General features: G+C 36.9%; 1 protein-coding gene and 2 pseudogenes across 6 annotated transcripts in view; 1 reads left to right on the top strand and 2 right to left on the bottom strand.

The window, feature by feature from the left end:
- Nucleotides 1-6,279: 6,279 nt before the first annotated feature.
- LOC310732147 (ATP-sensitive inward rectifier potassium channel 1 pseudogene) lies at nucleotides 6,280-8,443 on the bottom strand (annotated as a pseudogene). The gene is made up of 2 exons (XR_014538415.1): nucleotides 8,338-8,443; nucleotides 6,280-7,934 (listed from the first exon to the last, which is right to left on the bottom strand). The product of XR_014538415.1 is annotated as an ATP-sensitive inward rectifier potassium channel 1 pseudogene (transcript).
- Nucleotides 8,444-9,178: 735 nt separating this feature from the next.
- Nucleotides 9,179-10,986, top strand: LOC310732141 (ATP-sensitive inward rectifier potassium channel 1 pseudogene; annotated as a pseudogene). 2 transcript variants are annotated; one of them, XR_014538413.1, is made up of 2 exons: nucleotides 9,179-9,270; nucleotides 9,650-10,986. The product of XR_014538413.1 is annotated as an ATP-sensitive inward rectifier potassium channel 1 pseudogene (transcript). The 2 variants fall into 2 exon arrangements; XR_014538414.1 differs by having other exon boundaries at nucleotides 9,179-9,276; nucleotides 9,657-10,986.
- A 1,979-nt stretch (nucleotides 10,987-12,965) lies between these two features.
- Nucleotides 12,966-23,031, bottom strand: part of fli1 (Fli-1 proto-oncogene, ETS transcription factor) — a 29,198-nt gene continuing 19,132 nt past the window's right edge. For 2 of the 3 annotated variants that reach the window (XM_083552445.1, XM_083552446.1), the window contains 5 exons: nucleotides 22,736-22,804; nucleotides 16,776-16,835; nucleotides 16,198-16,260; nucleotides 16,000-16,047; nucleotides 12,966-15,827 (listed from right to left, as the gene is read on the bottom strand). In XM_083552445.1, the coding sequence (XP_083408571.1) occupies nucleotides 15,298-15,827; nucleotides 16,000-16,047; nucleotides 16,198-16,260; nucleotides 16,776-16,835; nucleotides 22,736-22,804 (770 nt within the window). In that variant the 3' untranslated portion in view covers nucleotides 12,966-15,297. The remainder of the gene's footprint in view (nucleotides 15,828-15,999; nucleotides 16,048-16,197; nucleotides 16,261-16,775; nucleotides 16,836-22,735; nucleotides 22,805-23,031) is intronic. The other variant, XM_083552447.1, reaches the window with a different exon arrangement.

Here is a 23,031-nt window from a genome sequence, read left to right as displayed (position 1 = left end):
CCAGGCTGAAGAGCGAGCCCTGACCCCATTCGGAGCGGGGAGAACAGGACTCGTAGCTGAAAGGATGGCATCCACTACCCACCTGCTTAACTTCCGCCCATCGGCCAAGAAACCTGTCTTATTAGGGCCACAGCAGACGAACAGCTGCACCGACCGCCTCCAAGGACTCGTCCTGTGGAGACAAGCACCCAGTGCTCGCACCGGACACAGCTGGGCCTGTAACCCCTGGTCGGGAGCTATAAACAGAGGAGGGCAGAATGCCCGCAACACGACACATCGTGTGGAAGCCGTAGGCACCTTACGTATGCACCCAGGCTTTGTGTATAGAAGCACTCTGGCCATGCCAAGGTGCAAACTCCAGGCGGGATGGGGCAACTGCCACGGGGCAACTGCCACGGCCACAGCCTCCACAACTCCGGGCAAGGGTGAACCAGGGTTCCGCCCACCTGCTACCAGGAGGAGACAGACTCCTTCCAGGTGAACTCTTTCCAGAACTCCTGAGAGCAGCGCGATCAGGGGGAAGGCATACAGGCGTAGCCTCCGCCATGACCGTTCCATGGCAGCCACTGTCTCAACAGGGCATCTGCTATGACATCCAACCGTCAATGTTGTAAACGGATGTAAACGGCTCTCAATGAGAGGACCTGGGACCACAAGAGGACCTCTCGCGCCCGTTGTTTGCAAGGGGTGAGACCGGAGGCCCCCTGGTGGTTGATGTACGAGACCACCGCAGTATTGTCCGTGCGGACCAACACATGGTGATCTCTCGGGACTTGGAGGAAGTGTTTTAACCCCAACTACACCGCCATCATCTCCAGGCAATTTATGTGCCACGAGAGACGTGAGCCGTACCACAGACCCTGGGCAGAGTTGCCACTCATGACCGCTCCCCACCCCATGAGGAACGCGTCCGTCGTTAGCGCTACAAACCTTCGGGTGGAATAAGGGAGTTAACCGCTGGAGGGAGGCTGCGTTCTGATCACCTTGTGGCAGGGCCGACAGACAGGCCTCCTGGTGGTGCCAGAAAAGGACGGGCACCGTAGCATGAGGTGCACACCCTCCAAGACGCAAGCCGTCAGGCTTACGCACCACAGCCTGTACATGAGAGGCGAGGACAAACCTCAGGTCGTCCCACCCCTCCTCTGGCTCAAAGAGTCGCCAGGGGCCCCTAGGACCGCCCCACGGGAATCAGGTGGCAACGCTCTCTTACCGGGCTATTTCGCTGTGCCTGGACGTACCAGGGCGAGGCTGCCGAGCAGCCCCATTGGAGCGGCGAGGAAGTACCACTGAAACACCACTGCTGTCTCCTGAACCCGCCAGCAATCGCCCTTACCCACAGCGTTACCAGGTCAGGCCAGGAGGGGTCACCGTGGCGCTCAGAAGGAAGCTCACACCCCCCTATAGCAGGCCAGCCTGGTATGCCTGCAACACACTCATCGTGTGGAAGCAACCCACAACCTGACCTGCCGCGTAGCCCTACCTACCAGAGCCATGTCAATAACATCCGCGCACGGCGAGAAACATTGGAAAAGCACACGCGCACACGGGCCTCCCAGGACCCAGACACCTCGGTGCGCAAATCAGGGAAGGCGCTGAGGGTGTGACACAGGGCGCAGGAAATGCTCATCCAGCTCACTGGGTGCACGCTGCTTCCGCTACACAACCGGCCAAGCTAGATCCAGCTCGGACCCGGCCCGTGCCACGACCTCAAGGAGCACCTCGTACAGAACAGGCTGTGAGGAGTCCGCAGGTTCGCTAGCATCCATCACTTCATCCTCCTCGGAGAGAGAGACATGTAACGCCGCGCCGCCTGCACCGGGAGAAGAAGCAGCGGCCAGCCACACGGCTAAAATGCTAACAACCGATACCCTCGAGAGCCGACTAAGCACGCTCCTAAGCTAAGCAAACAACACATCGGCTGCAAGCAGGAAACACGCAGACGGAATTCCGCCTGCATTCAAGCTCATGACTGCACAGATAACACACACAAAGCGCATACCTGAACGAGCAGAAGCTAATGTCGCTACCACCGCACAGCCATCTTGTAGCCTCCTGGTTTAAGCAACGTCGCCTGTCTATGACGTCTCGGCTTGCCTATTGGCTAGATTTCACACGTGGTTCAGAGCGTGGACAACGCAGGGGGTTCCCAAAGCGTTTTGACGCAGCTCGAGTTCCCGAAGGGGAACTAAATATAATTTTTTTTTGTTTGTTTTTGGATGATTTTTAAAAGATGACTATTAATCACAGAAAGCTGAACCATAACTTTAGTATTAGGGGTGATTTGCAGTTTTACTCCTCATTAAGGTCTGATTGCACAAATGGGAATCTCTATAAAGCTACTTTGAGACAATGTCTATCGTTAAAAGCAAAATACAATCAAATTAATTTGAATTAAAATGAGAAGCAGGGTGCCAAATGATATGAACCAAATTTGGTAAATAAAATTAACAAAAGTTGTTTGTCAGTCAGTTTGATTAAAACATCTAAACATTTAACCAGTAGGTGTTTTCTGCTTGGCAAATTTTCTCTTAGATTAATTGCCCCAACATATTTGATTGGACAACATTTGTATAGCAGTAATGGAAGAACAAATTACAATTGACAGAAGTGCAAACTGACATCAAAATTAATTTTAGTGTAGAAACTGGGAAACCTCTTCTTCATCTCTCCATTAACTTTCTACAATGTGATAGACAAAACAAGTCCATTCTTTGAAATGGCAGTGGACACTTTTCAGAATCAGGACTTTGAGCTTGTGGTGTTTATGGACAGTGTTGCTGAATACACCAGGTGAGGACTTCCTACATCCCTAAGGAGATCATATGGTGGTACCAGTTCCTTCCTATCATTTCCCGCATCAAAGCAGGAAAATATTGCATTGATTTCTCCAACTTCGCTAAAGTTATGCCCACAGAATCACCACACTGTGCTCAATGCTTTTACAATGAGAAAGCACACCATTGCAACTGAAGAGCTGGCATTAACAATGAAGGTTTGACTGTGATTTGTAAAATCAAGATTAACCATTACAACATTTATATTTGCTAATGGTAATTGATCAATGTATACCTGCCTTTTTTTTTATTTTATTAAATAAAACTATTTTTACACACTATTAATGTACTTCCACAATTTGTCCCAACTTTCTACCTAATAGTTGTACTAAAGTGTTGGCACAAGTTTATTTAGAATGTTCCTTATACCATCCCCAATCAGTGTGACAACTTTTTACCAGATGCTTCTATAGTTACCGTAGACACCCTAGCAAAAATTGTAAGAAAATGAAGAAGAAGAAAGTAGAACAGCAATAGGTTGTCAATGCATATTTGTTCTTTTTTTTCTGCTAAACTTTTTACACTGTTTTCAGTTTTCTGTTTTACATTTATTCTATTTGTTTTACGGGTAGTTTCTTAGTCTACATTTTCACATTATTTAACTAAATGGTTTTAATGGTTAAAAAGTTGTACTGTTGTATTTGTATTAAGCATTTCTCTACAGTAATCATTTAAACACTGAGGGAAGAAACAGATAAACAAGAATTTTAATTTATTTTTTTAAACCTGCAAGTTGTCCTCATTTTTAATCAATCGATGTGCTTTTTTCTTTTGAGAAAAGCTTTGTTTTCTTTTTTTTTTTAAAAACGGATGCTTTTCATTATATGATATTTGGGGTTTCAAAGGTTTAAAGTGTTGCCTGGCTGGATTTAAATAACGAGCACATTTGTGATATTATTGTGATATTAGTGTGGCTTCTATTTCCAATGAGTTTTCCTTCATGTGAGACTGAACAATATACATGTCCAGGAAGGTAGATGTGTTTAGGATGACATACTAGGTTTGACAATTAGGGTTGTCTTGTGTTTCCTATACTGTACCTCCTCCATCAAGTAAGGCTGGAATTTGTGTATATAATATTTATCTGTACACAATCAGTTTGCTTGGGCTTTTTCAGCACAGGAAACCAGGTTGGATTTACACAACATGTTGTAGGACATTGTTTGGTATAGGGTAAGCAACATGATGTGTTTTGCTTGCCAAGACATGCAACTCATTCTCCGAAATTCTACATCAAGCATATAAAAAAAATACAAATATCTGATCCATCAATCTACTATATATTTGTATTGTTGCTGTTATGTAACAAAACAGAATTCCTGGGAACACAAAAGTGTCTTCAGGATCACTTTATACTTAAATTTGTATAAAATGTTCTAACAGGGACATTTACAACTTTTTAGGTCAATCATTTAACACTTTTCTAGTGGTTAATTATCAGGTATGTTTTATGGTACAATTATTGGCTATACGTCTTACACACACACACACACATCTACCATCAACAATACAATTTGTTACAATATAATCAACGCATTCAAATTGTCAATACAATTTGAATGCGGTGGTGAGAAATCCATCACACAACTGATGTTCAGCAGTATCCCTGTAACTGTCTCTTTTTACTTATGAACAGTAAATCACACAACAACAGACAGGGTAAAATGCACAGCTCAATATCTCAAACCTGTATAAAAGGGAAAATGAGTGTGTATGAATTTTTCTGTATACAGAATCTGTGTTTTTTACTAATTTATTACAACATACTACATTAACGCCTGAAAAAAGCTAGACTGTGTATAATGGTTTACTGTTAACACAGTTAGTTATTTGTCACATATAGGAAATGTGGGTAAATTTCTTAGCATGCTACATGATGTTCCCAGAGTACAATGCTAAATTGGCAAGATGTTTACACAAGCTGTTTGCTCTGTACACAAAGTATGTTCCTACCACTACAGGTAAGTGGTTTGGATTTACATAGAGAAAGTGAATAAATTTATATTCTACATAGAATTCCCTGAAAAATGGAGGGGGTATGTATGCCAAAATATTTTTATATTATATTAATATTAAATATATATATATATATATATATATATATATATATATATATATATATATATATATATATATATATATATATATATATATATTTATAATTTTTTTTGTCAACCTGGGCATGTTGTCATATTCTTTTTGTTAAACAGAAATTTAATAAAAACAATTACATTTATGTGGAAAAAAGACAATTCCTTATACTAGCAGTTAACAAATGGCTATTTAAAAAAACTGCATTTGACCACTGTTATATATCCAACTCTGGGTCAAGATTGATCTCTTTTTTAGATACTAGAAAAGTTTGTATCAAAGCAGTTATGCACATAGTAAATAGGAATTAAATTCATAAACTATATGAGTGAGGATTTAGACCTCATTATAGTTCAGAGACAGTGCTGGTTAAGTGGTAAATAACCTACTTCTGGTTCAGATCACGTCCATGTCTCCTTGGTTGTGTTATTTAACCTTAGTGCATTCTTTGACATCATTCATTCATTCATTCATTCATTTTCTCCCGCTTATCCGTAATTCGGGTCGCGGGGGCAGCAGTCTAAGCAGACCGCCGCCTTCGACTGCTGCCCAATCCTCACAGCACGGTCCCTTACGGTCCCTCCTGCAGGTGGTGAGCCCACGGGAAGGCGGCCCCACGTCATGGACCTTGATATTTCCCTCGTAAGGGACCCCTTGACATTCTTTGACATCATTGTTCATATTATTATCCTTGATAGACTGGAAAAAGTCGTTAGAGTTAAGTAAATTGCCCTCTCCAATCTTAGATTATATTTAACAAATTTTGACAATATTACTAGAATATCTTTCTTTTAAAAATAAAGCAATGATAGGAAGTGTGATGTCAGTACACAATGCAGAAAAAAACTAGCTCATGCTTTTGTTTCCACTAGAATGGTAAATTGTAATGCTTAACAAGCTTGCAAAATGCAGCAACAAGAATTCTTACTAGAACCAGATCACATCACCCCTATTCTCATTTAATAAAAAGTATCTTGAGCAATTACCTTCATAAGATTAATGCAGTTATACAACTCTTATTTTCATAAATTTTTCACTTATGATTTTTCACTTATTCAATTGAGAGCAATTGGAACATGATTCTATGTGTAGGAACTGCAAATTTTTAATAAACCATATAACAATATAACATTTTCTCACCCAGTGATTGAATAAGGAAATAAATTTTTTTTTATTATTATTTGGTTGGTGTGTTTTATTTGTTGTTGTTGTTGTAAAAAAATTGATTTATGGTGAAAGATTAGGTATTATGATACTAGGTGAAATACATTTTTATACATGGCCATTCAATTTTGGCTGTCCCCCCCCAAACGCCCCACTCCCAAGATTGATCTGAACAAGACTGATCAGGAAAGGGTTTTACCCAGTATTTAATTCAAAGAAACAAGCAAATAAAAAATATATAAATTGCATACATGTTTTCAAATTAAAAATGTATCTAGAACTGATTTCTACATACATTTGCAATGCATATTTTTATTGGAGAAATAATAATAAAAAAAGGTTTATTGAATGAGCAAGTTTTATTTTCTTTTTCTGCATGTTCTATAAACTTGCTGATAATTAACTGCATTAACATCTATCACAATTACACATTTATAGTATGCAACACACAATACAGGCAGTGTTTCTTCCTAAAACCTACAGTATCAATGTCTTAAGATATCAGTATCTCAAAACACAAAAAGTGCAATGTCATTCTGTACCAAATGTTGTTCGTGTTAATGGTTGAGAAATACAACTAATCAAAACAAATACAAATACATTCAGTGGATCTTAAAATATAAAAGTGTATTAAAACTAATACATAAGAAATGGCCCCCCCTTACTATGCACTGAGATCTCAATTACCATTTGCAAATTGTGTCAAAAAATATCAATGTTGTAATGTTTAATCTTGATTTTACAAATCACAGTCAAAGCCTTCATTGTCCATGTCAGCTCTTGAGTTGCAATGGTGTGCTTTCTCATTGTGAAAGCATTGAGCACAGTGTGGTGTTTCTGTGGGCATAACTTTAGCAAAGTTGGAGAAATCAATGCGATATTTTCCTGCTTTGTTGCGGGAAATGATAGGAAGGAACTGGTAGCCCCATATGATCTCCTTAGGGATGTAGGAAGTCCTCACATGGCAGGAGAAGCTGGTGTATTCAGCAACACTGTCCATAAACACCACAAGCTCAAAGTCCTGATTCTGAAATGTGTCCACTGCCATTTTAAAGAATGGACTTGTTTTGTCTATCACATGGTAGAGAGTTAATGGAGAGATGAAGAAGAGGTTTTCTTTCCCAGTTTCTACACTGAAATCAATGTTGACCTGATCCATGATGATTGTTTCTCCTTCAGTTGTGGTTGTTGTCTTAATAAATTTGCCATATATTTGGGTTCCAATCATCAGGGATTTGCGCAGGTTGGCCACTTGTATTTTTAGACACAAAGCATCTTGTTTAGTGCAGATGACTGCCATCTTGCTAAATATAATTGCTTTAGCTCTTATCTTAGGCAGTGAGATTTTTGCCATTACCACTCCACCCCAAAAGCAGGTAATAAAAACACCAAGGATAACCTGGAAAACATAGACAGCAACGGCACCTGGGCAATATGAGGTAATGGCTCGATAACCATAAGCAATAAATGTCTGTGTCTCCAGTGAGTACAGAAAGGCAGTGGTAAGGTCATAGACATTAACCACACATGCATTGTGGTAAACTGGTGGGTTTTGCCACCACAAGTCACCATTGGTACCACCGACCCAGTAATATAAAAGTGCAAATACAAACCAGCTAAGAATAAATGAAGCTACAAAAAGAAACATAAGAAATGTCCAGTTGATTTCAATTAAGGTGGTCCAAATGTCCAGCATGTAACTGAACCAGTTTTTATACCTTACATTAGAATACTCAATGTTGCAGCGGCCTTCTTTGGTCACAAGGCGGTTTTGGTGAATCCGTCTTTTGGTCAGATAATTTCTAAACACCTGTGTCATTTTTATAAGTTTGAGCAATCTCTGCACTGAAAGAAAAAACAGGATACATTGAACTGCAGAGTCAGAAAAAATTTTAAATAAAAAAAAAAGTCTAATGATAGAAATTAAGTAAATTGTTACAAATTAAACATATTCATTGTGAAAATGTTGATTATAGATTCATTTTATCTTCGGCAATTATGCAATCTTTGGCAATTATGATTGTATGTATTATCTTGCTATTAATAAAACAATACATAGAATTACAAAACTAAATACGTTTAAAATACAGATTTGAATGGTCAATTTCTCTGCACTCTTTATCGGAAATATAATAAAAATAAATAAATAATTGTAGCAAAGTGTAGCAAAGTGTAGCTAGTGGCAACAGTTGCTGTTCAAACATCTACACAAATCAAAAAGAAAATTAGTGTACGGCATGAAACCTACCTGTTAAATACAAATGTATATCTCTTTGGCCATCAAAAAATTTTACTCTCTCGAACCTTAACCTAACCTCTTGTCTATCTCTTTGTCTCTGAGACCTTTTATTAACTCTGTGTATTTGTACAGTACCAGAAGGCAGGACTTGGCATCTGCTTTTATTTACCTGCACACAAAATTCACAAAATTCCACTAAGTGCAGGACATATATATTTACACAATACAAAATTTAAATAGCCTGTAGTCGGTATTGCAAGCTCTTCTCTGACAGATTTTACCTGATTGCTCAACAAACTTGTGCATCTAAAATGATGTCTGATCATTCTAAAACTCTATACAGTGACAACCACTGTTTGGTTGGCAATTTTTTTCCTTGGCTAAATTTTACAATTAAGAATTGCAAATGAAACTGTAACCATGATTATAATAATGATAAACTATATATATATATATATATATATATATATATATATATATATATATATATATATATATATATATATATATATATATATATATATATATATTCATAATATACATAATATAAGAAACTAAATATAATATTATTTATAATTTTATTTTATATCTATATATAAATATCTTATTATTTATAATCGTATTATTTAAATCTAGATATATACTGTATATCTTATTAAAGATATATATATATATTTGTGTTGTATCAACAAGATATAAGATTTATTTTACACAAGTCCAAACCCACTAAACCGTATCATAACAGTGAGACATCCTCTGTACACCCCTTCTCTAAGAAAACAGCTGACTTTTGTATACAGCTAAACATTACAGGCCGAAGAAAAAAGACTCACACACGATCTGAGATCATTTGAAGAGTGTGAGCTGAGAAACAGAGACATATAAATGAGCATAACAAATAAAAAAGGTGATGAAATATACACTTGTGAACTGAAAACTGAGGTAAGTGTATTTAAGTATATATACCTGAAGTTAAATTTTTACATGTGGTGCACATGGTGAGGGTCCGCAAATTGATTTGCTACAACCTACTATTTTAAAAATGATTACATTAATAATGCATTTCTTAGATTAATTTACATTTATTTATGTAAATTTACCTTCTTTTTCAATTACTTATTTACATTTGGCCAATTGTTAATCCTAACCTTATTTTATTTGAAAACCTTTTGTTCTGATGGAGAAAAGTAAAAAAAAGTTTTAAATAAAATAGCCAAAATATTATTACACACACAGAAGCCGAACGAAAGAATTATTACACACATAATATGAACCTAATTATGTTCAAAAAGTAAAGCTGTTTGTGAAATTTATTTTGCAGACAAAAGGGTTCCCTACCTAAGTGCACATCAACATTTTTATGTTCTGACTCCTAAGGCTTGATCTGAGACACAGAAAATGACACGTACCTTACCAGAGTTGCTTAGAGAATACCTGGCTCGAAGGCGCATTCAGAGAAATCGCTTGGTGACCAAGGACGGCCACTGCAACATTGCATTTGGCAGTGTGAAACAGAGCCATCTTTTTGTCTACATTCTAGACTTCTGGACAACCTTAATGAACATGCGCTGGCGTTTTGTCATCTTTCACTTGGGGATTTCCTATGTGTTTGGCTGGTTCATTTTTGGACTGCTCTGGTATTGGGCTGCTTTTGCTAATGGTGATCTATTCTGGCAAAATCCACCTGTTAACCATAACTATTGTGTTGAGAACCTTTTTGATATGACTGGTGCTTTCCTTCAGTCTATAGAATGTCAGATGTCGATCGGTTATGGTTATCGACTCATCACTCCATATTGTAATAGTGCCATCACCATCCTAACAATTCAGGTTGTCTTTGGAACGGTGAATCTCTGTTTCTGGTGTGGGGTGGTTATGAGTAAAGTTGCCCGTGGGAAAAAAAGAGGCAAAACCATCCGCTTTAGCAATATGGCTGTTATCTCCTCCAACAAGGGCAGTCTCTGTTTGCAGATACGAGTGGCCAACATGCGCAAGTCCTTGATGATTGGAAGTCAGATCTATGGCAAACTTCTTAAAACAACTATCAAACCTAATGGCGAGACCATAATAATGGACCAGACCAAGATAGATTTCATTGTAGATGCTGGAAAGGACAACCTTTTCTTTGTCTGCCCTTTGACCCTGTACCATATTATTAATGAATCAAGCCCATTTTATCAAATGACAGTAGATACTCTTCACCAGCAGGAGTTTGAGTTAGTGGTGTTTCTCGATGGCACTGCAGAGTCCACTAGTTCCTCCTGCCAGGTCAGAACTTCCTACCTTCCTAAAGAGATCATGTGGGGCTACAAGTTCCTCCCTATCATCTCACGAAGCAAAGAGGGAAAGTATCATGTTGATTTTTCCAACTTTGCCAAAGTGGCTCCTGTGGACACACCACCATTTGCCAGTTACTTTGCTGAATCCCCACCTGGCTTCCATCATCACAGTCCTCCCACTGACAGTGACAGTGTTCAGGAGATAGAAGTTAAAGAACAGTTCATTACTACCAATATGTAATGCATATGTGTTTTTTTTATATGTACTTGTCATTGGGGCACTTTTTTATGTTGATCAATATAAAGTTTATGTATAAAGTATGAAGTATGAATATATTGATTCAATGAAAATATAAAGCTAAATGTGCATTGCAAGACATAGGTTGATTAAATGAATGACTGAATATTCCTTGATATCATGAAAGTGTCTGTGTATGTTATAATATTAGCCACTATTATAAGTTGTATTTCCCATGAAAGTACATTATGTGGACAAAGATTTCTAGACACCTCCACATTAATCCCATACAGTACTTTTTTGCCACAATTACTACAATGCATGTTCACCAAAACTAAGAGATCCAAACTTGTTCCAGTATGAAAATGCCCTATGCGCAAAGTGAGCTCCAATTAGAAATGCAGCTTGGAAGTGTAAGAACCAGAGAGCCCTGTTTAGAGCCCTGTCCTTGACCCTCCTGAACATCCTTGGTATGATAATGTTCTATAATATTCTTGCAGCTGAGTGAACACAAGTTTCTATAGTTATGCTTTGAACTCTTTTGGCTCTCATATATTCCATAATGTAAAAGTTATTATATAGCAAAGAGGGTGGAGTTTAATACTTCAATGCTGTTATTTTTGTAAATACTCACTTTGTTTCTATAATATGGATATAAGCAGAATAAAGCAGTAAACATGAGATGTAATAATAACTTGGATGCACTTTTTTGTGTGTCATGTGTAACATGCTTTTTGTATAATGTTTTATCATTAGCCATAGTTAAGTAATGATTTGCTAAAATAAATAAATATCTGTGATCCTGTATGGCATTTAAATTGTAAAAAATAAAAAAAGATGTATAGTATAATGCTTTAAAAAATAAATAAATATACATATATATATATATATATATATATATATATATATATATATATATATATATATATATATATATATATATATATATATATGTATATATATATATATATATATATATATATATATATATATATATATATATATATATATATATATATATATATATATATATATATATATATAAATAATAATCGCATGTATTAAAATTAAATGTATTTTATTTTAAAAGCTGTAATAAGGTAACTGGGCATGACTTATGTTGCACGTTCTCAGTAGTTTACTTGTAAACTCCTGTGAAAAATGCTGGGCCGATGTTGGGGTTAGTTTTGTTTTCTGCTCAGCCAGAAGAGGGCAGAAAAAGCCAAGAAATGGCAATTTGGGAAAACTGACTTATTGCATTCATGCAATTGTGTAAAATAAATCCTGGGTTTTAATAACCTATTCACATTAATAAATAAATAAATAAATAAATAAATAAATAAATAAATAAATAAATAAATAAATGTTAGTGTTTGCCTGTCATCTTAATGAGTGGAATATTGTAATTCAAAGTAATGTTATTTATTTGTGTAAAGTTTTTTATGTATATGTAATATGTAATATTCTCTATGATATATATACAGGATGATACAATATTATATTATTGATAATAATTTTAGAAAGCAAATATACTTTAAAGCTCATCGCTGTATGAGTATGTTAAAAGATTCTGCAGAGAGATGGTAGTCTGTAAAGTGTCTAGTAGAGGAGATGGAGAAGAGATGAAGCTGGTTGTGTGTAAGAGAGGGTGGTGCACCGTGGAATGCTTTTGTTTAAAAGTGCTGCTCTCTGATTCACAACATGACACACGGAGTGACGCAGAAGCTTTCCAGTAAACAGGAAAATGTGTTCATGGTGGTCATGCATGTAAACACAAGCACACACACACACACACACACACACACACACACACACACACACACACACACAAACGGACACACAAACGGACACATACATATATATACTGTATACATGGTCACAAACAGCTCATTTACAAGAAGTCCTATATTAATGTACAATATATCACATTTTAATTCTATTTAATTGGACTTCAAATTCTATGTAATATTGGCAAAAGTACTTATTATTTTAAATGTGTGTATCTTCATAATAGTTCTATTTTATTTTCTAAGCTTAAAAACGTAAGCTTATTTTCTTGAGTCAATCTACTACAAACTATCCCCAGTAATATATAAAGTCAGACAAAAAAATCAGACAAATTTCAGTAGTTTCAAATGTAAAAACATTTATTTTTCATCACATTTATCTACAAAGCCCTTTAAAAAAGGTAATAATACATTGCAGGAACAACAAAAATAAAAAAAAGAATAATTGCAAAATTATATATATATTTTTATATAAATTCATATATTTAATATTCAAAATACATTGTATATACGAAATAGCACAATTCCTTCATTAGATAGTGATATTTAAAAAAAAGGATGAGTTGGGTATTTATTTCTTCATTTTTTTAAAAGCTGTCTATTGCTCTACTTCTACATGTAAGAAAATTCAAGCACGGGAACATCAACGTGTCAAAATTAAGACCCTGCAATAGTTTGTGAGGCACATTTGCATGTTGACTTTGGGATTCGAAGCTTTAGCAGGAAAATGTTATTTAATTTTTTTACATCATTTTGGCACTTACAGTATTACAGTTCTGGTCGATAAAGCAAATGATTTTTTTTTACAAGGCATTTGTGGTTTCATTAATAAAGAAGAAGAAAAAAAAAAGAACAAATCAAATACTTTCACCTCATCATGACAAGGCACAGAGCACATTACAAAACAAAAACATTCATAAATTTATTGCCCAAATGTACAGATACAAAACACTAATGCTGTACATACTTCCTTCAACACCGGCTTTAAAAAAGTTTGCATTTTGACCGAGGTCAACTCGTATTCATTCTCTTGATCTTTTAATACTGTCACATATGAAAATAACTCTGCATAATTTATACAGTAAGATGCTTTTAATGCCTAGTTGACCGTTGATTAAAAAATAATAGCAAATAGGTCTGACAAACGCACAGCGTTCGCGAATCTGAGGATCACTCTGGTTTCAAACTTTTGTGTTGTTGTAAATGATAACTTCTTTAATTCATTAAATTTTTTGGTTTGTAAAGAGGTACGTTTGCATAATGTCCACATTCAACTGTTCAGTGATTTTAGTAGCTTTAGGTAATTGACTTAATAACGTTCAGGAACATGTAATCGATGATGATTAATTAGATTGTGAGATGAGCTATAGTTGAGTGATATTTAACTGGCAAATAAGATACAAATACGGATGTATCCTATATAAAAACAGTGAGGTACAGCGGTGAAAGTTAAACCACTTTGGGCTGCTTTCAGAAAAAAACTAAATTAACACTAAGTGGATTAAAATATATCGTCTGCTTCACGGGCAGTTTTCACATCAGCGCTAAGTCCGTGGTTTGGCTTTAAATACTGCATGTTAGTCTTTTACAATGTTTGATTGGTTTTCACAAGACCAACCACGAGCCTTTGGCAGGTGATCATCTTTTGCCTCGTGGAATGCTACATTACACTGAAATACATAGGCATCAACGTCAGCTTTGTACTTACTTTCTTAGTTTATGGGAATGTTACTTTTAAGATTGTGGCGATTGACACTTTGGCGAGCCCATTGGATTGTGGTGACTGACAGAGACAAAACTCTGTGTAAACCTAGACTTGCTTTCCTCAGCTATGGCCAATGTGTCGGAATTCCAGTTAAGAGGAAGCTTGAGAGAGAAATAACTAAACCTGAACCTTCCAGTAGCTATATTTATATAAAAATGCTGTGATTCCATTTTACGATGACTTTTAGAGTCCACAAACAAAACAGATTGATTTCCAGACCCCATTTTGCTGAATGCATTGGAATGTTAATAGTATCTGTATTAGCAGAGAGAACATCATCACAGTGTCGCAGTAAATCTTGATTTGTTATTTCGCTTGGATTGCTTTTGTGCTATAATTGTTTGACTAAACTGTAGCATGGCATAAGTCACTCCCCAATGGGATTGGAGACATTTCACATTTAAACACCAAGACCTCCTACAGCTGTGGAATTTGAGAAAAGTGTAAATCCGTATTGGGTAGTTGCATGTGTGTCGAGTGGATGCTTTGGCCCATATTGTTTATAAAAATAGAAAGACACAAAAACATGTGGAAACAAAAATGCATTGAAGACAAACAGACGAAAAAAAACAAAACAAAAAAACAAGCAGTTACTTGTCCTTTGACTAAGTAGTACTCCATTTTGAAGTGGATCAATACAACATCCAGTTTTTGGTTCATTCTTTCTCCTTTCTTTTCTTTTCCCTTTTTTTTTAAATCCAGTTCATTGCTTTAGTGAATTTAGCCCTGATTCTCCTTCATTTTACAAATTTAGTCACACTTTGTCTTTTTTCATTCTCTCTCTCTTTCTCTCTCTCTCTCTCTCTCTCTCTCTCTCTCTCTCTCTCTCTTTTTAAATTTGCATTCCTTCTGAGTGCAGCTTGGGGTTGGCATGTGGCTTCTAGAGCAAACTGAGAGGATTTAGTAGTAACTACCCAGGTGAGAAGGCATATGAGAGTTGGGATGTCTTGGCACACTGGCACTAGGGTAGATGCCTGCCGTCGGGGAGCTCCAGTAAGGGTTAGAAGGGCCAAAAAAATTGGATGAAGTGACAGGCATTGAAGGAGGGTGCGGTGAGACAAAGTTAACCTTCTGCTGGTGAGCGTGGTAAGGAGGCACGTAGGCCAAGTCAGACGGGTACTTGTACATGGAAGACTCGGTAGGGTGAGGCTGCAGGGCTTGGGCGATGCCATGGAAGTCGAACTTGTAGGCGTATCGCTTGCCATGCACCTTGGTCATGATGTTTTTGTCGTAATAGTAGCGCAGCGCGCGGCTCAGCTTGTCGTAGTTCATGTTGGGCTTGCTCTTGCGCTCTCCCCAGCGCCGTGCAACCTCGTCTGGGTCGGTCATCTTGAACTCGCCGTTGGTCCCTTCCCATGTGATGCAGCCAGCATTGGCGCTGTCGGATAGTAGCTCCAAGAGGAACTGCCACAGCTGGATCTGACCTGAGCCTGGACATGTGGACACAGATATACGCATACAGTTAGAAAGAATAGCAGAGAAATTAGGTAACGTAAACAAGTACTGACCAATCCTGGCTAAATTTGCTGTCAATGATTCAAGATTAACAAATCCCATGATTATGTTTTAGTCATGTTAACCATTATCTTTTTTTTTTTTTACCTGGATTGGCAAGTCGACTGCTTGTCGGTCCTAAGATTTGGTATGGATCTGCAAAATAAACACGTACATATTATCACACACATTTATCACACACAACAAGTAAATATTAATGCACACATTTTAAACTATACACTATACCTCCTCTATTAGTCTTGCATAAATGGAAACTGATGATTTAAATGCATTGTTTTTCGTTACCTGGCTGAGGCCGGGTTTGTTCAGTGCTCTTAGATACATTCTGTGAAACCACAGTAGGGGAGCCTAGGAGAGAAAAAAAGAGGGGTGAGCATGAACGGTAATTATTGATCCCTCTTTATATATAACTTTTTGTCCAAAAAAACCCTGGTCATATCACTAAATTATTAGTATGTATATCCTACAACTGTATCTAATAGATCCCCGAATACAAAAAATATGTATAAGCTGAAATCTTTTTTTCCCATAAAAATGGTTGCACTGCGATTTAGTTGCTCGTTAAGGAATCTTCACTGTGCTATTATTTTCAATGCACCTTTTTTTATTTTTTTGCACAATTGCTGTTTGCACATGTATACTTTATGCGTCGATCTGCTGATGCATTATCAAGTTATGTTGTAACGCTACAGTATGTTGTCTTATGTAGCACCTTGGTCTTGGGGAAACATTATTTTATTTCACTGTGTCCTGACCAAACTGTATATTTAAAAAATGATAATAAAAGCAGTTGACTTCACTAGACATAATTCTTGCACAGTACTTATTCAAAAGATACAAGAAATAACATTTCTTATGCTCACCTTTACCACTGTGCATGCTGTTTGACCAACCTGTCCTCCGTACAGCATCATATGAGGCATCTGAGTATAAAACAACAGGCAACTAGGTTAACTTTTTTCTGGTTTATTTTTGCTACAAATGCTTATCACATATTATGTATTGAGTTAAAAGATGTTTTTTGTCTCTGGTTTGTCCGTACTGACAAAATAGATAGTCTGTACCTTTGGAAGAAAAAGATCTGTTCGAAAATATATAGCTCTGGATGAATGTGTGCGGATTTGTCTGGCTTTGGCATGGCTAAAAGGGCCATAAATTGTGCTTAAGCAGATTTTATACTAGCCAGATTTGTAAAACACACAGATCCATACACAGAAAAACTCCACAATGAAACGTTTCCTTGTTGATTTGAGTTGATCCAAATTTCAATAATAAAAAAACACATTTTATTTTGAATCAGTGGCATAAAAATAGTTATTCCAGATACAAATTTAAAGAGATTCCATTCTCTTGTTTTCTTTAAGGCATAACCTGGACATGGACAGATTTAAAATGGAAAAAGAGTAAAGCGGAAAAAAAAAGGAAAGAAATTCATCAGACAGCAGGAAATCATGAAGACGTTTGTAGATTTCCCAAGGATGTTTTGGACAGACATCGCATTCTCATATGCAGTTCTAAAACAGTCTCATTGTGCCTTAAAGCATAATGCTGTTCCTTCTGCCCCGCACGGAAATTAGCCAGCTATCACTGCTAATTATTATCCCCATTCTTCAGACAGTCCTGCTGCCCTTCTGGCCTTAATGATGAAGTGACTGATTGCTTTCGGCATCAAGTTGCACACATTTTGAACAAGAAGTAGTACTGAGGCCACAGAAATGTAATAAGAATAATGGACATGCAAAATCCAGGACACAGAACTGTTTATTTTTTGTCAAGGTTAGAACATTTGGATCCCTGTAATAAATCATTGGTACAGTAGATGAAGTATAATAAATTATGAGGTCAATGTGAATTAAAATATACCTAAATTATTTTTCTAGTTTTTCTTGATTTTTAGAGGTTTTTGTAGTATAATAGTTATTTTAGGTGGGACCATACTATCAATTTCTCTCTGTAATAATGAAAACCACATTCACACAACTCCTGCTTGATTTCTAATCCACAAGAATTCAGATACGAAAACCACCTTACTTTATTTTTTAATACCATAAATAATCACCTCATGGCTTGCGCTTTTAGTTAGAATGATCCAGCACTGCCATCTTCTGGTGCATAACCTGAAATCTTTATTCTGGGTGGGTCTCAAATACATTAACTACTGAAAACAAAGTAAACGTTTGGCTTGGAACGAGTTAACAAAACTAAACGGCCCACTTCTTTTAAAATCACAACACATCTTTAGCCAACATTCCTCAGTGAAAACAAAACTGAGAGATGGCGACTGAGCGTCAGAAGTCTTTCTGAATCTCACAGTCAAGCAGAATAAGCATTATAAACGGATGTTTTACCTAAAACATCTGTATGAACGCATCAGAGCAATAGCAAAGGGAGAAAAAATGATGCTAAAATTCAGTTTTTTGTTTCATTTTATTGATATTGTATATATTGACTCCGAGTTCTGCTTAATATTGAAACGGACTCAATGAAACGTTCCATTGCTGTTTCATTGTCATTATTTTTCATCACTCTTTCGAGGGTTCATTACAGTTTTTTCCTACGTCTTAATATCCTCGTGTTTATCTATGTCTCTGGAGTAATCTAGTACAAGACCTGATCCAACAGGGGAAAGAAGGATAGAGAGAAGGAGGGAGCGAGTCCTGAGAGAGTTACGTTTCCTGCTTGCTGAGCCTGCACACACAACCTCTCTTTGTTTTCCTGGCCCCTTTTTTCCCTTGCTTTTTTTTCACCCTCCCAACTGTGAAAAAACACACCAGTCTACCTCCTTCCAGGAGAAGGCCCACAATCCAGTAGGGAATGAGAGAGAGAGAGAGAGAGAGAGAGAGAGAGAGAGAGAGAGAGAGAGAGAGAGAGAGAGAGAGAGAGAGAGAGAGAGAGAGAGAGAGAGAACTGGGAAAACACCAGAGAGCGAGCAGACGAAATACGCCGTCGGTATTTGAAAAGAAAACAGTGGTGGACGTTACTACTGTCTGATAGGCCCAAAAGAACTGGAGGTAGCCTAACTTAAAATACAGGCCAGCAACAGTTCCTCACTAAGCTTCTAAACCTTAAGCACTGGAGAACTGAGAGGCTCCTGCTGCTAATTCACTTCTGGATTCAGAGAAGCTTACTTGACATTTTCCTTTAACAACATTTTTAAAGATAATGAAACAGTCTGGACCTGAGCTCAAAACTTCTCAATGTGCTTTCCCACTGTGCTCACTTTGTTCATCTCAGCTGTGCTGCTCTGGGTGTGGTTGCTCCTTAGAGACCAGACTGAAGTACAGTGAAAACTTACTCATTACACAACTAGCCAGCCATCTAGACTACCACGATTCCTAAACTGTATGCTTCACTCAGCACTGTGCAGTTACCAGAAATGTCCTCTACAAATCTTCTCATGCATTTTGTATTATAGTCCCGGAGACATGATGTATCCACTCACAACCTATAACATGTACATTACTATTGCATGTACCTAAGCACATTTGTACAAGTGCGTCTGCTAAATGCCACGGATGTAAATGTTTTGCATTTAAATCACTAATGCATTGAGCATATTAGAAGAGTATATATATGAGTATATTATAAGCTTTCAGTGAATTTAACCCTGATTCCTTCCACCCACCCCAAGAACACACAATCTTATAAGCAGGAAAGCAGAGACATATGTAATTTATATGTGATTCTTCCAATAATCTAACATAATAAACACATACAAAAGATTAGGTTACATTGGGTTTTTTTTTATTGTGTACTGTATAGCGCATGCTTACTTGATCTACTTTTTAAAAATGTCTTCTCTAAAGGCATTTTGGGTAAAATAAATCTTTAAAATAAATTATATATATATATTTTTTTTAACATTGTACAATTTACAATTCTCTTCACATACATTGTGAAATGCAAAGACATTTTCCTCAGCCAACAAAACAAACTGAAAATGTCGTCCATTTGACTTGACCACAGGTGAGACATTCTTCTCATACTAGTTTTTTTTTCCCCTTCTTTTATATACTCTGTTCGATATACTCAGCCTTACTCAGGAAAGGTTTTGTGCTGAGGTTACATTTTTAGTTTTCATTTATAATTTATTTGTATGAATAAAATTTTAATGATACTGTAGAAAACAGAGAAAAAGGTACAATCAAAGAAAATGTGCTACCATACTGCTATGGGTCATAGGTCATACAGTGTCTTTGTTTCTATCTAATCGCCAAGGATGTTTGTACTAATAGCTCTAATGAGGGATTTAGCAAGTCGTCAGCATGGCTCAGATAGGCTGCTTTCCCTTCGCCACTTATCAGTACAGACATAATTCTGGACTTAGAAAGATACCCCTGCTGTCAGGACCTAATGGATATCAGTGTTATTACAGGCGTGACAGAGGGTATCCTGGCCAAAGCGATTAATTTTTCAGCCAGATCTATTGTCTTTGTGCATGGTTTGTCTATGGACTGAGATGCTCGAACTATTTTAGACGTAATTCTTTAGTAAAGCCTCATGTTCATTCATTTGTTCTGTTATTCATTTATCCTAGTCAGGGTCATAGTGGATCAAGAACTAATGGCTTTATTATTTTTTATAAGAATACAATTTCATTGACCTCGAACAATATTTAGACAGGCCTATCCACAAGTTGATAAAATAGCTTATAAAAATGTTTTTACCACCAGTCTTGAATTCTTGCCCTACATTCTTTAGAAAATCTGGCAAAATCAAAATATTGGCCCTTTTTATTCAGTGTAAACTAATTATTATATTGCTGCAGGTCTGTTATAAAATTGGTCAGCACATTGTTGGGTTTCTGTGTGTGGAGTCTTGTGACTGATTACCCTTTTTTCCTAGGTGGTGTTAGGAAAAGCGAGGAATGTGAGCCCCCTGCTGGGCAAACAATGCACACCTCTCTCTCCAATAACACTGGGGTACAGAGATAAAACGGACAGCTTTTCTAAAGAATTATTAATAATAAAACACTGTATTAAACTGTATGAATAAACTTGTAGTGATATAATACTGCAAATTCTGCATAAAAGGTGTATACTTGTATATACAGCAAACCAATAACTACATTACAAATTGCTAATAAATTCAGGCACTCATAAAACAGGCTATATTCTGGGCCTCGGGAGGTACGTGTGTAGTGCACACTTTACATACATCTTTTAGAAATGTGTGTATTTAGTAAACAAGCGCTATACTGTAAAAAGAGGAACTACCTGATTTTCATTTCATTTAAATATATATAGACAAAGCATGACCTTATTTAGCTTAAAACTGTTAGCATTGGCAAACTGCTGTGAGAAAAAAGGAAATTTGGGAATGCTGTGGTAGACAAATAGTCAACATCTTGGTGGTAAAATTAACTCCACATTGTGTTGTGTATAACAGTTCCAATGAAAATTTCAAATGATTTTAGTCTCAAATAATGCCATCAAAGATCTTAACTTGAAAAAATGTAAACAGACATTTGTCTGTCGATATTTGTTTAGACCCAGAATTAAATTAATATGATTAAATTAACTTTTATTTGAAATTTAAAGCAAAACTCTGCATTTGGAGCTTGCACCTTACACTGCCTGCTGGAATAAATAATATAAGAAAATAACAGCATTCCAGGACAGTTCACTGGACTCATTAGTCTTCTGGGAAAATAAACATGGGCACAAATCTTGCTCATGACATCATAAGCAATGTAAAAACACACTAACAAGTTTAAAACATAAAATTAGCTGTACTTTATATAGACTAAACTAAACCTTTGCTTTTCACCAAACCCTCACAATCTAAAACTAATATTGTCTAATCCGGATACTCGAGAGGGGAACAGCAGCCATAAGTGATTCTGTGCTGTTATTGTGGCATGGCACTTTCAACACTCAAAACCACAAAACAGCAAATCCATTCGCTTAAATCATATTCCTTTTAATTGGAGCCTATGACACCTGCCTCTCAACTCCATATCTACTCCTCTGTGTCAGTCTCTCCTCCCACCCTCTCCCTCACTGTTGGCTTTGGGAACCAAGGCACGTGCCTTTTGTCTTGCAAATTCTCTGCTTTCTGAAAGGTCCTCGGCCCGCACTTCACATTCAGGTGGAGGCTGAATGGCTGACTCAACAGGCACGCTTCTTTATTTACACAGAACAAAAACAGCACCTGCTGAGCTCTCGGGCTGTGGACATTGGACACACACTCAGAGATAGAGACTGAGTGCTCACTAAACAGCTATACCACCCTCTAGTCTGCAGGTATTGGTAAGGAAATCACTGTCTTTATGTCTAAAGCTGGTGGATTATATTCACCCGAGACAAATTATTGAATTATTGGGCCTTGTGCATTAAACTAAGTATGAATGCATTAATAAATCATTACCAAAATGCATTTACACTGTAAAATGTTAGAAATGGTATAACTGGTAAAAAGTGTGATGAGTTCAAATTATAATCAAATTATGTTGTCAATTTTGGGAAAATCTGTGAATAAAATGAAGACAAACCCAAATAAAAGGCACCATATAAAAGCTTAGTGTGAGTTAGTGTGAGTCTCAGTGATGCACTGCAAAGGCTGAGAAGTATTATTGGTGATATAGTGTTGCAAAACCTCCCAGACACACAAACACATACCAAAAATACCATGTCACATCGCTGTTATCGTTTTGTCACCGTCATAGTCAAATCAATTTGCTAAGCCTTTTTTATGTATGTGGGAGTGACTACATTTAAATGATCTTTTTCATGAGTAACGCACTTTAAAACTTAAAGTTGAATGGCACTCATTAACACAAAATCAATTCCGCATATGATTTACAAAACGTAGTCAATCCTACCTTCTTTGGCAGCCAGACGAGGAGACTGGTCAGTGTGAGATGGTGCATTATATGATATTGATGAGCTACCTGTAAGATATAACAGAATGAACTATTAAGAGGCATGTGCCAGATGCTTTACTATAAAGCCAAACTGCGCAAGTGAATATGAACATGTTTATTAATGTGTAATAACAGCGTTAGTACTGTTCTGTGTAACTGCTCAAATGGTGCATTTTTCACAATAAAACTTGTTAACAAAGCAAATTCCTCACAAACAAGGTCATAATCCAAATTAAATTATATATAAAGAATGT

The sequence above is a fragment of the Silurus aristotelis genome, assembly GCF_946808225.1.
Source record: "Silurus aristotelis genome assembly, chromosome: 10".
In the NCBI taxonomy this organism is placed as follows: Eukaryota; Metazoa; Chordata; class Actinopteri; order Siluriformes; family Siluridae; genus Silurus; species Silurus aristotelis.
This window is presented reverse-complemented; position numbering and strand designations above follow the sequence as displayed.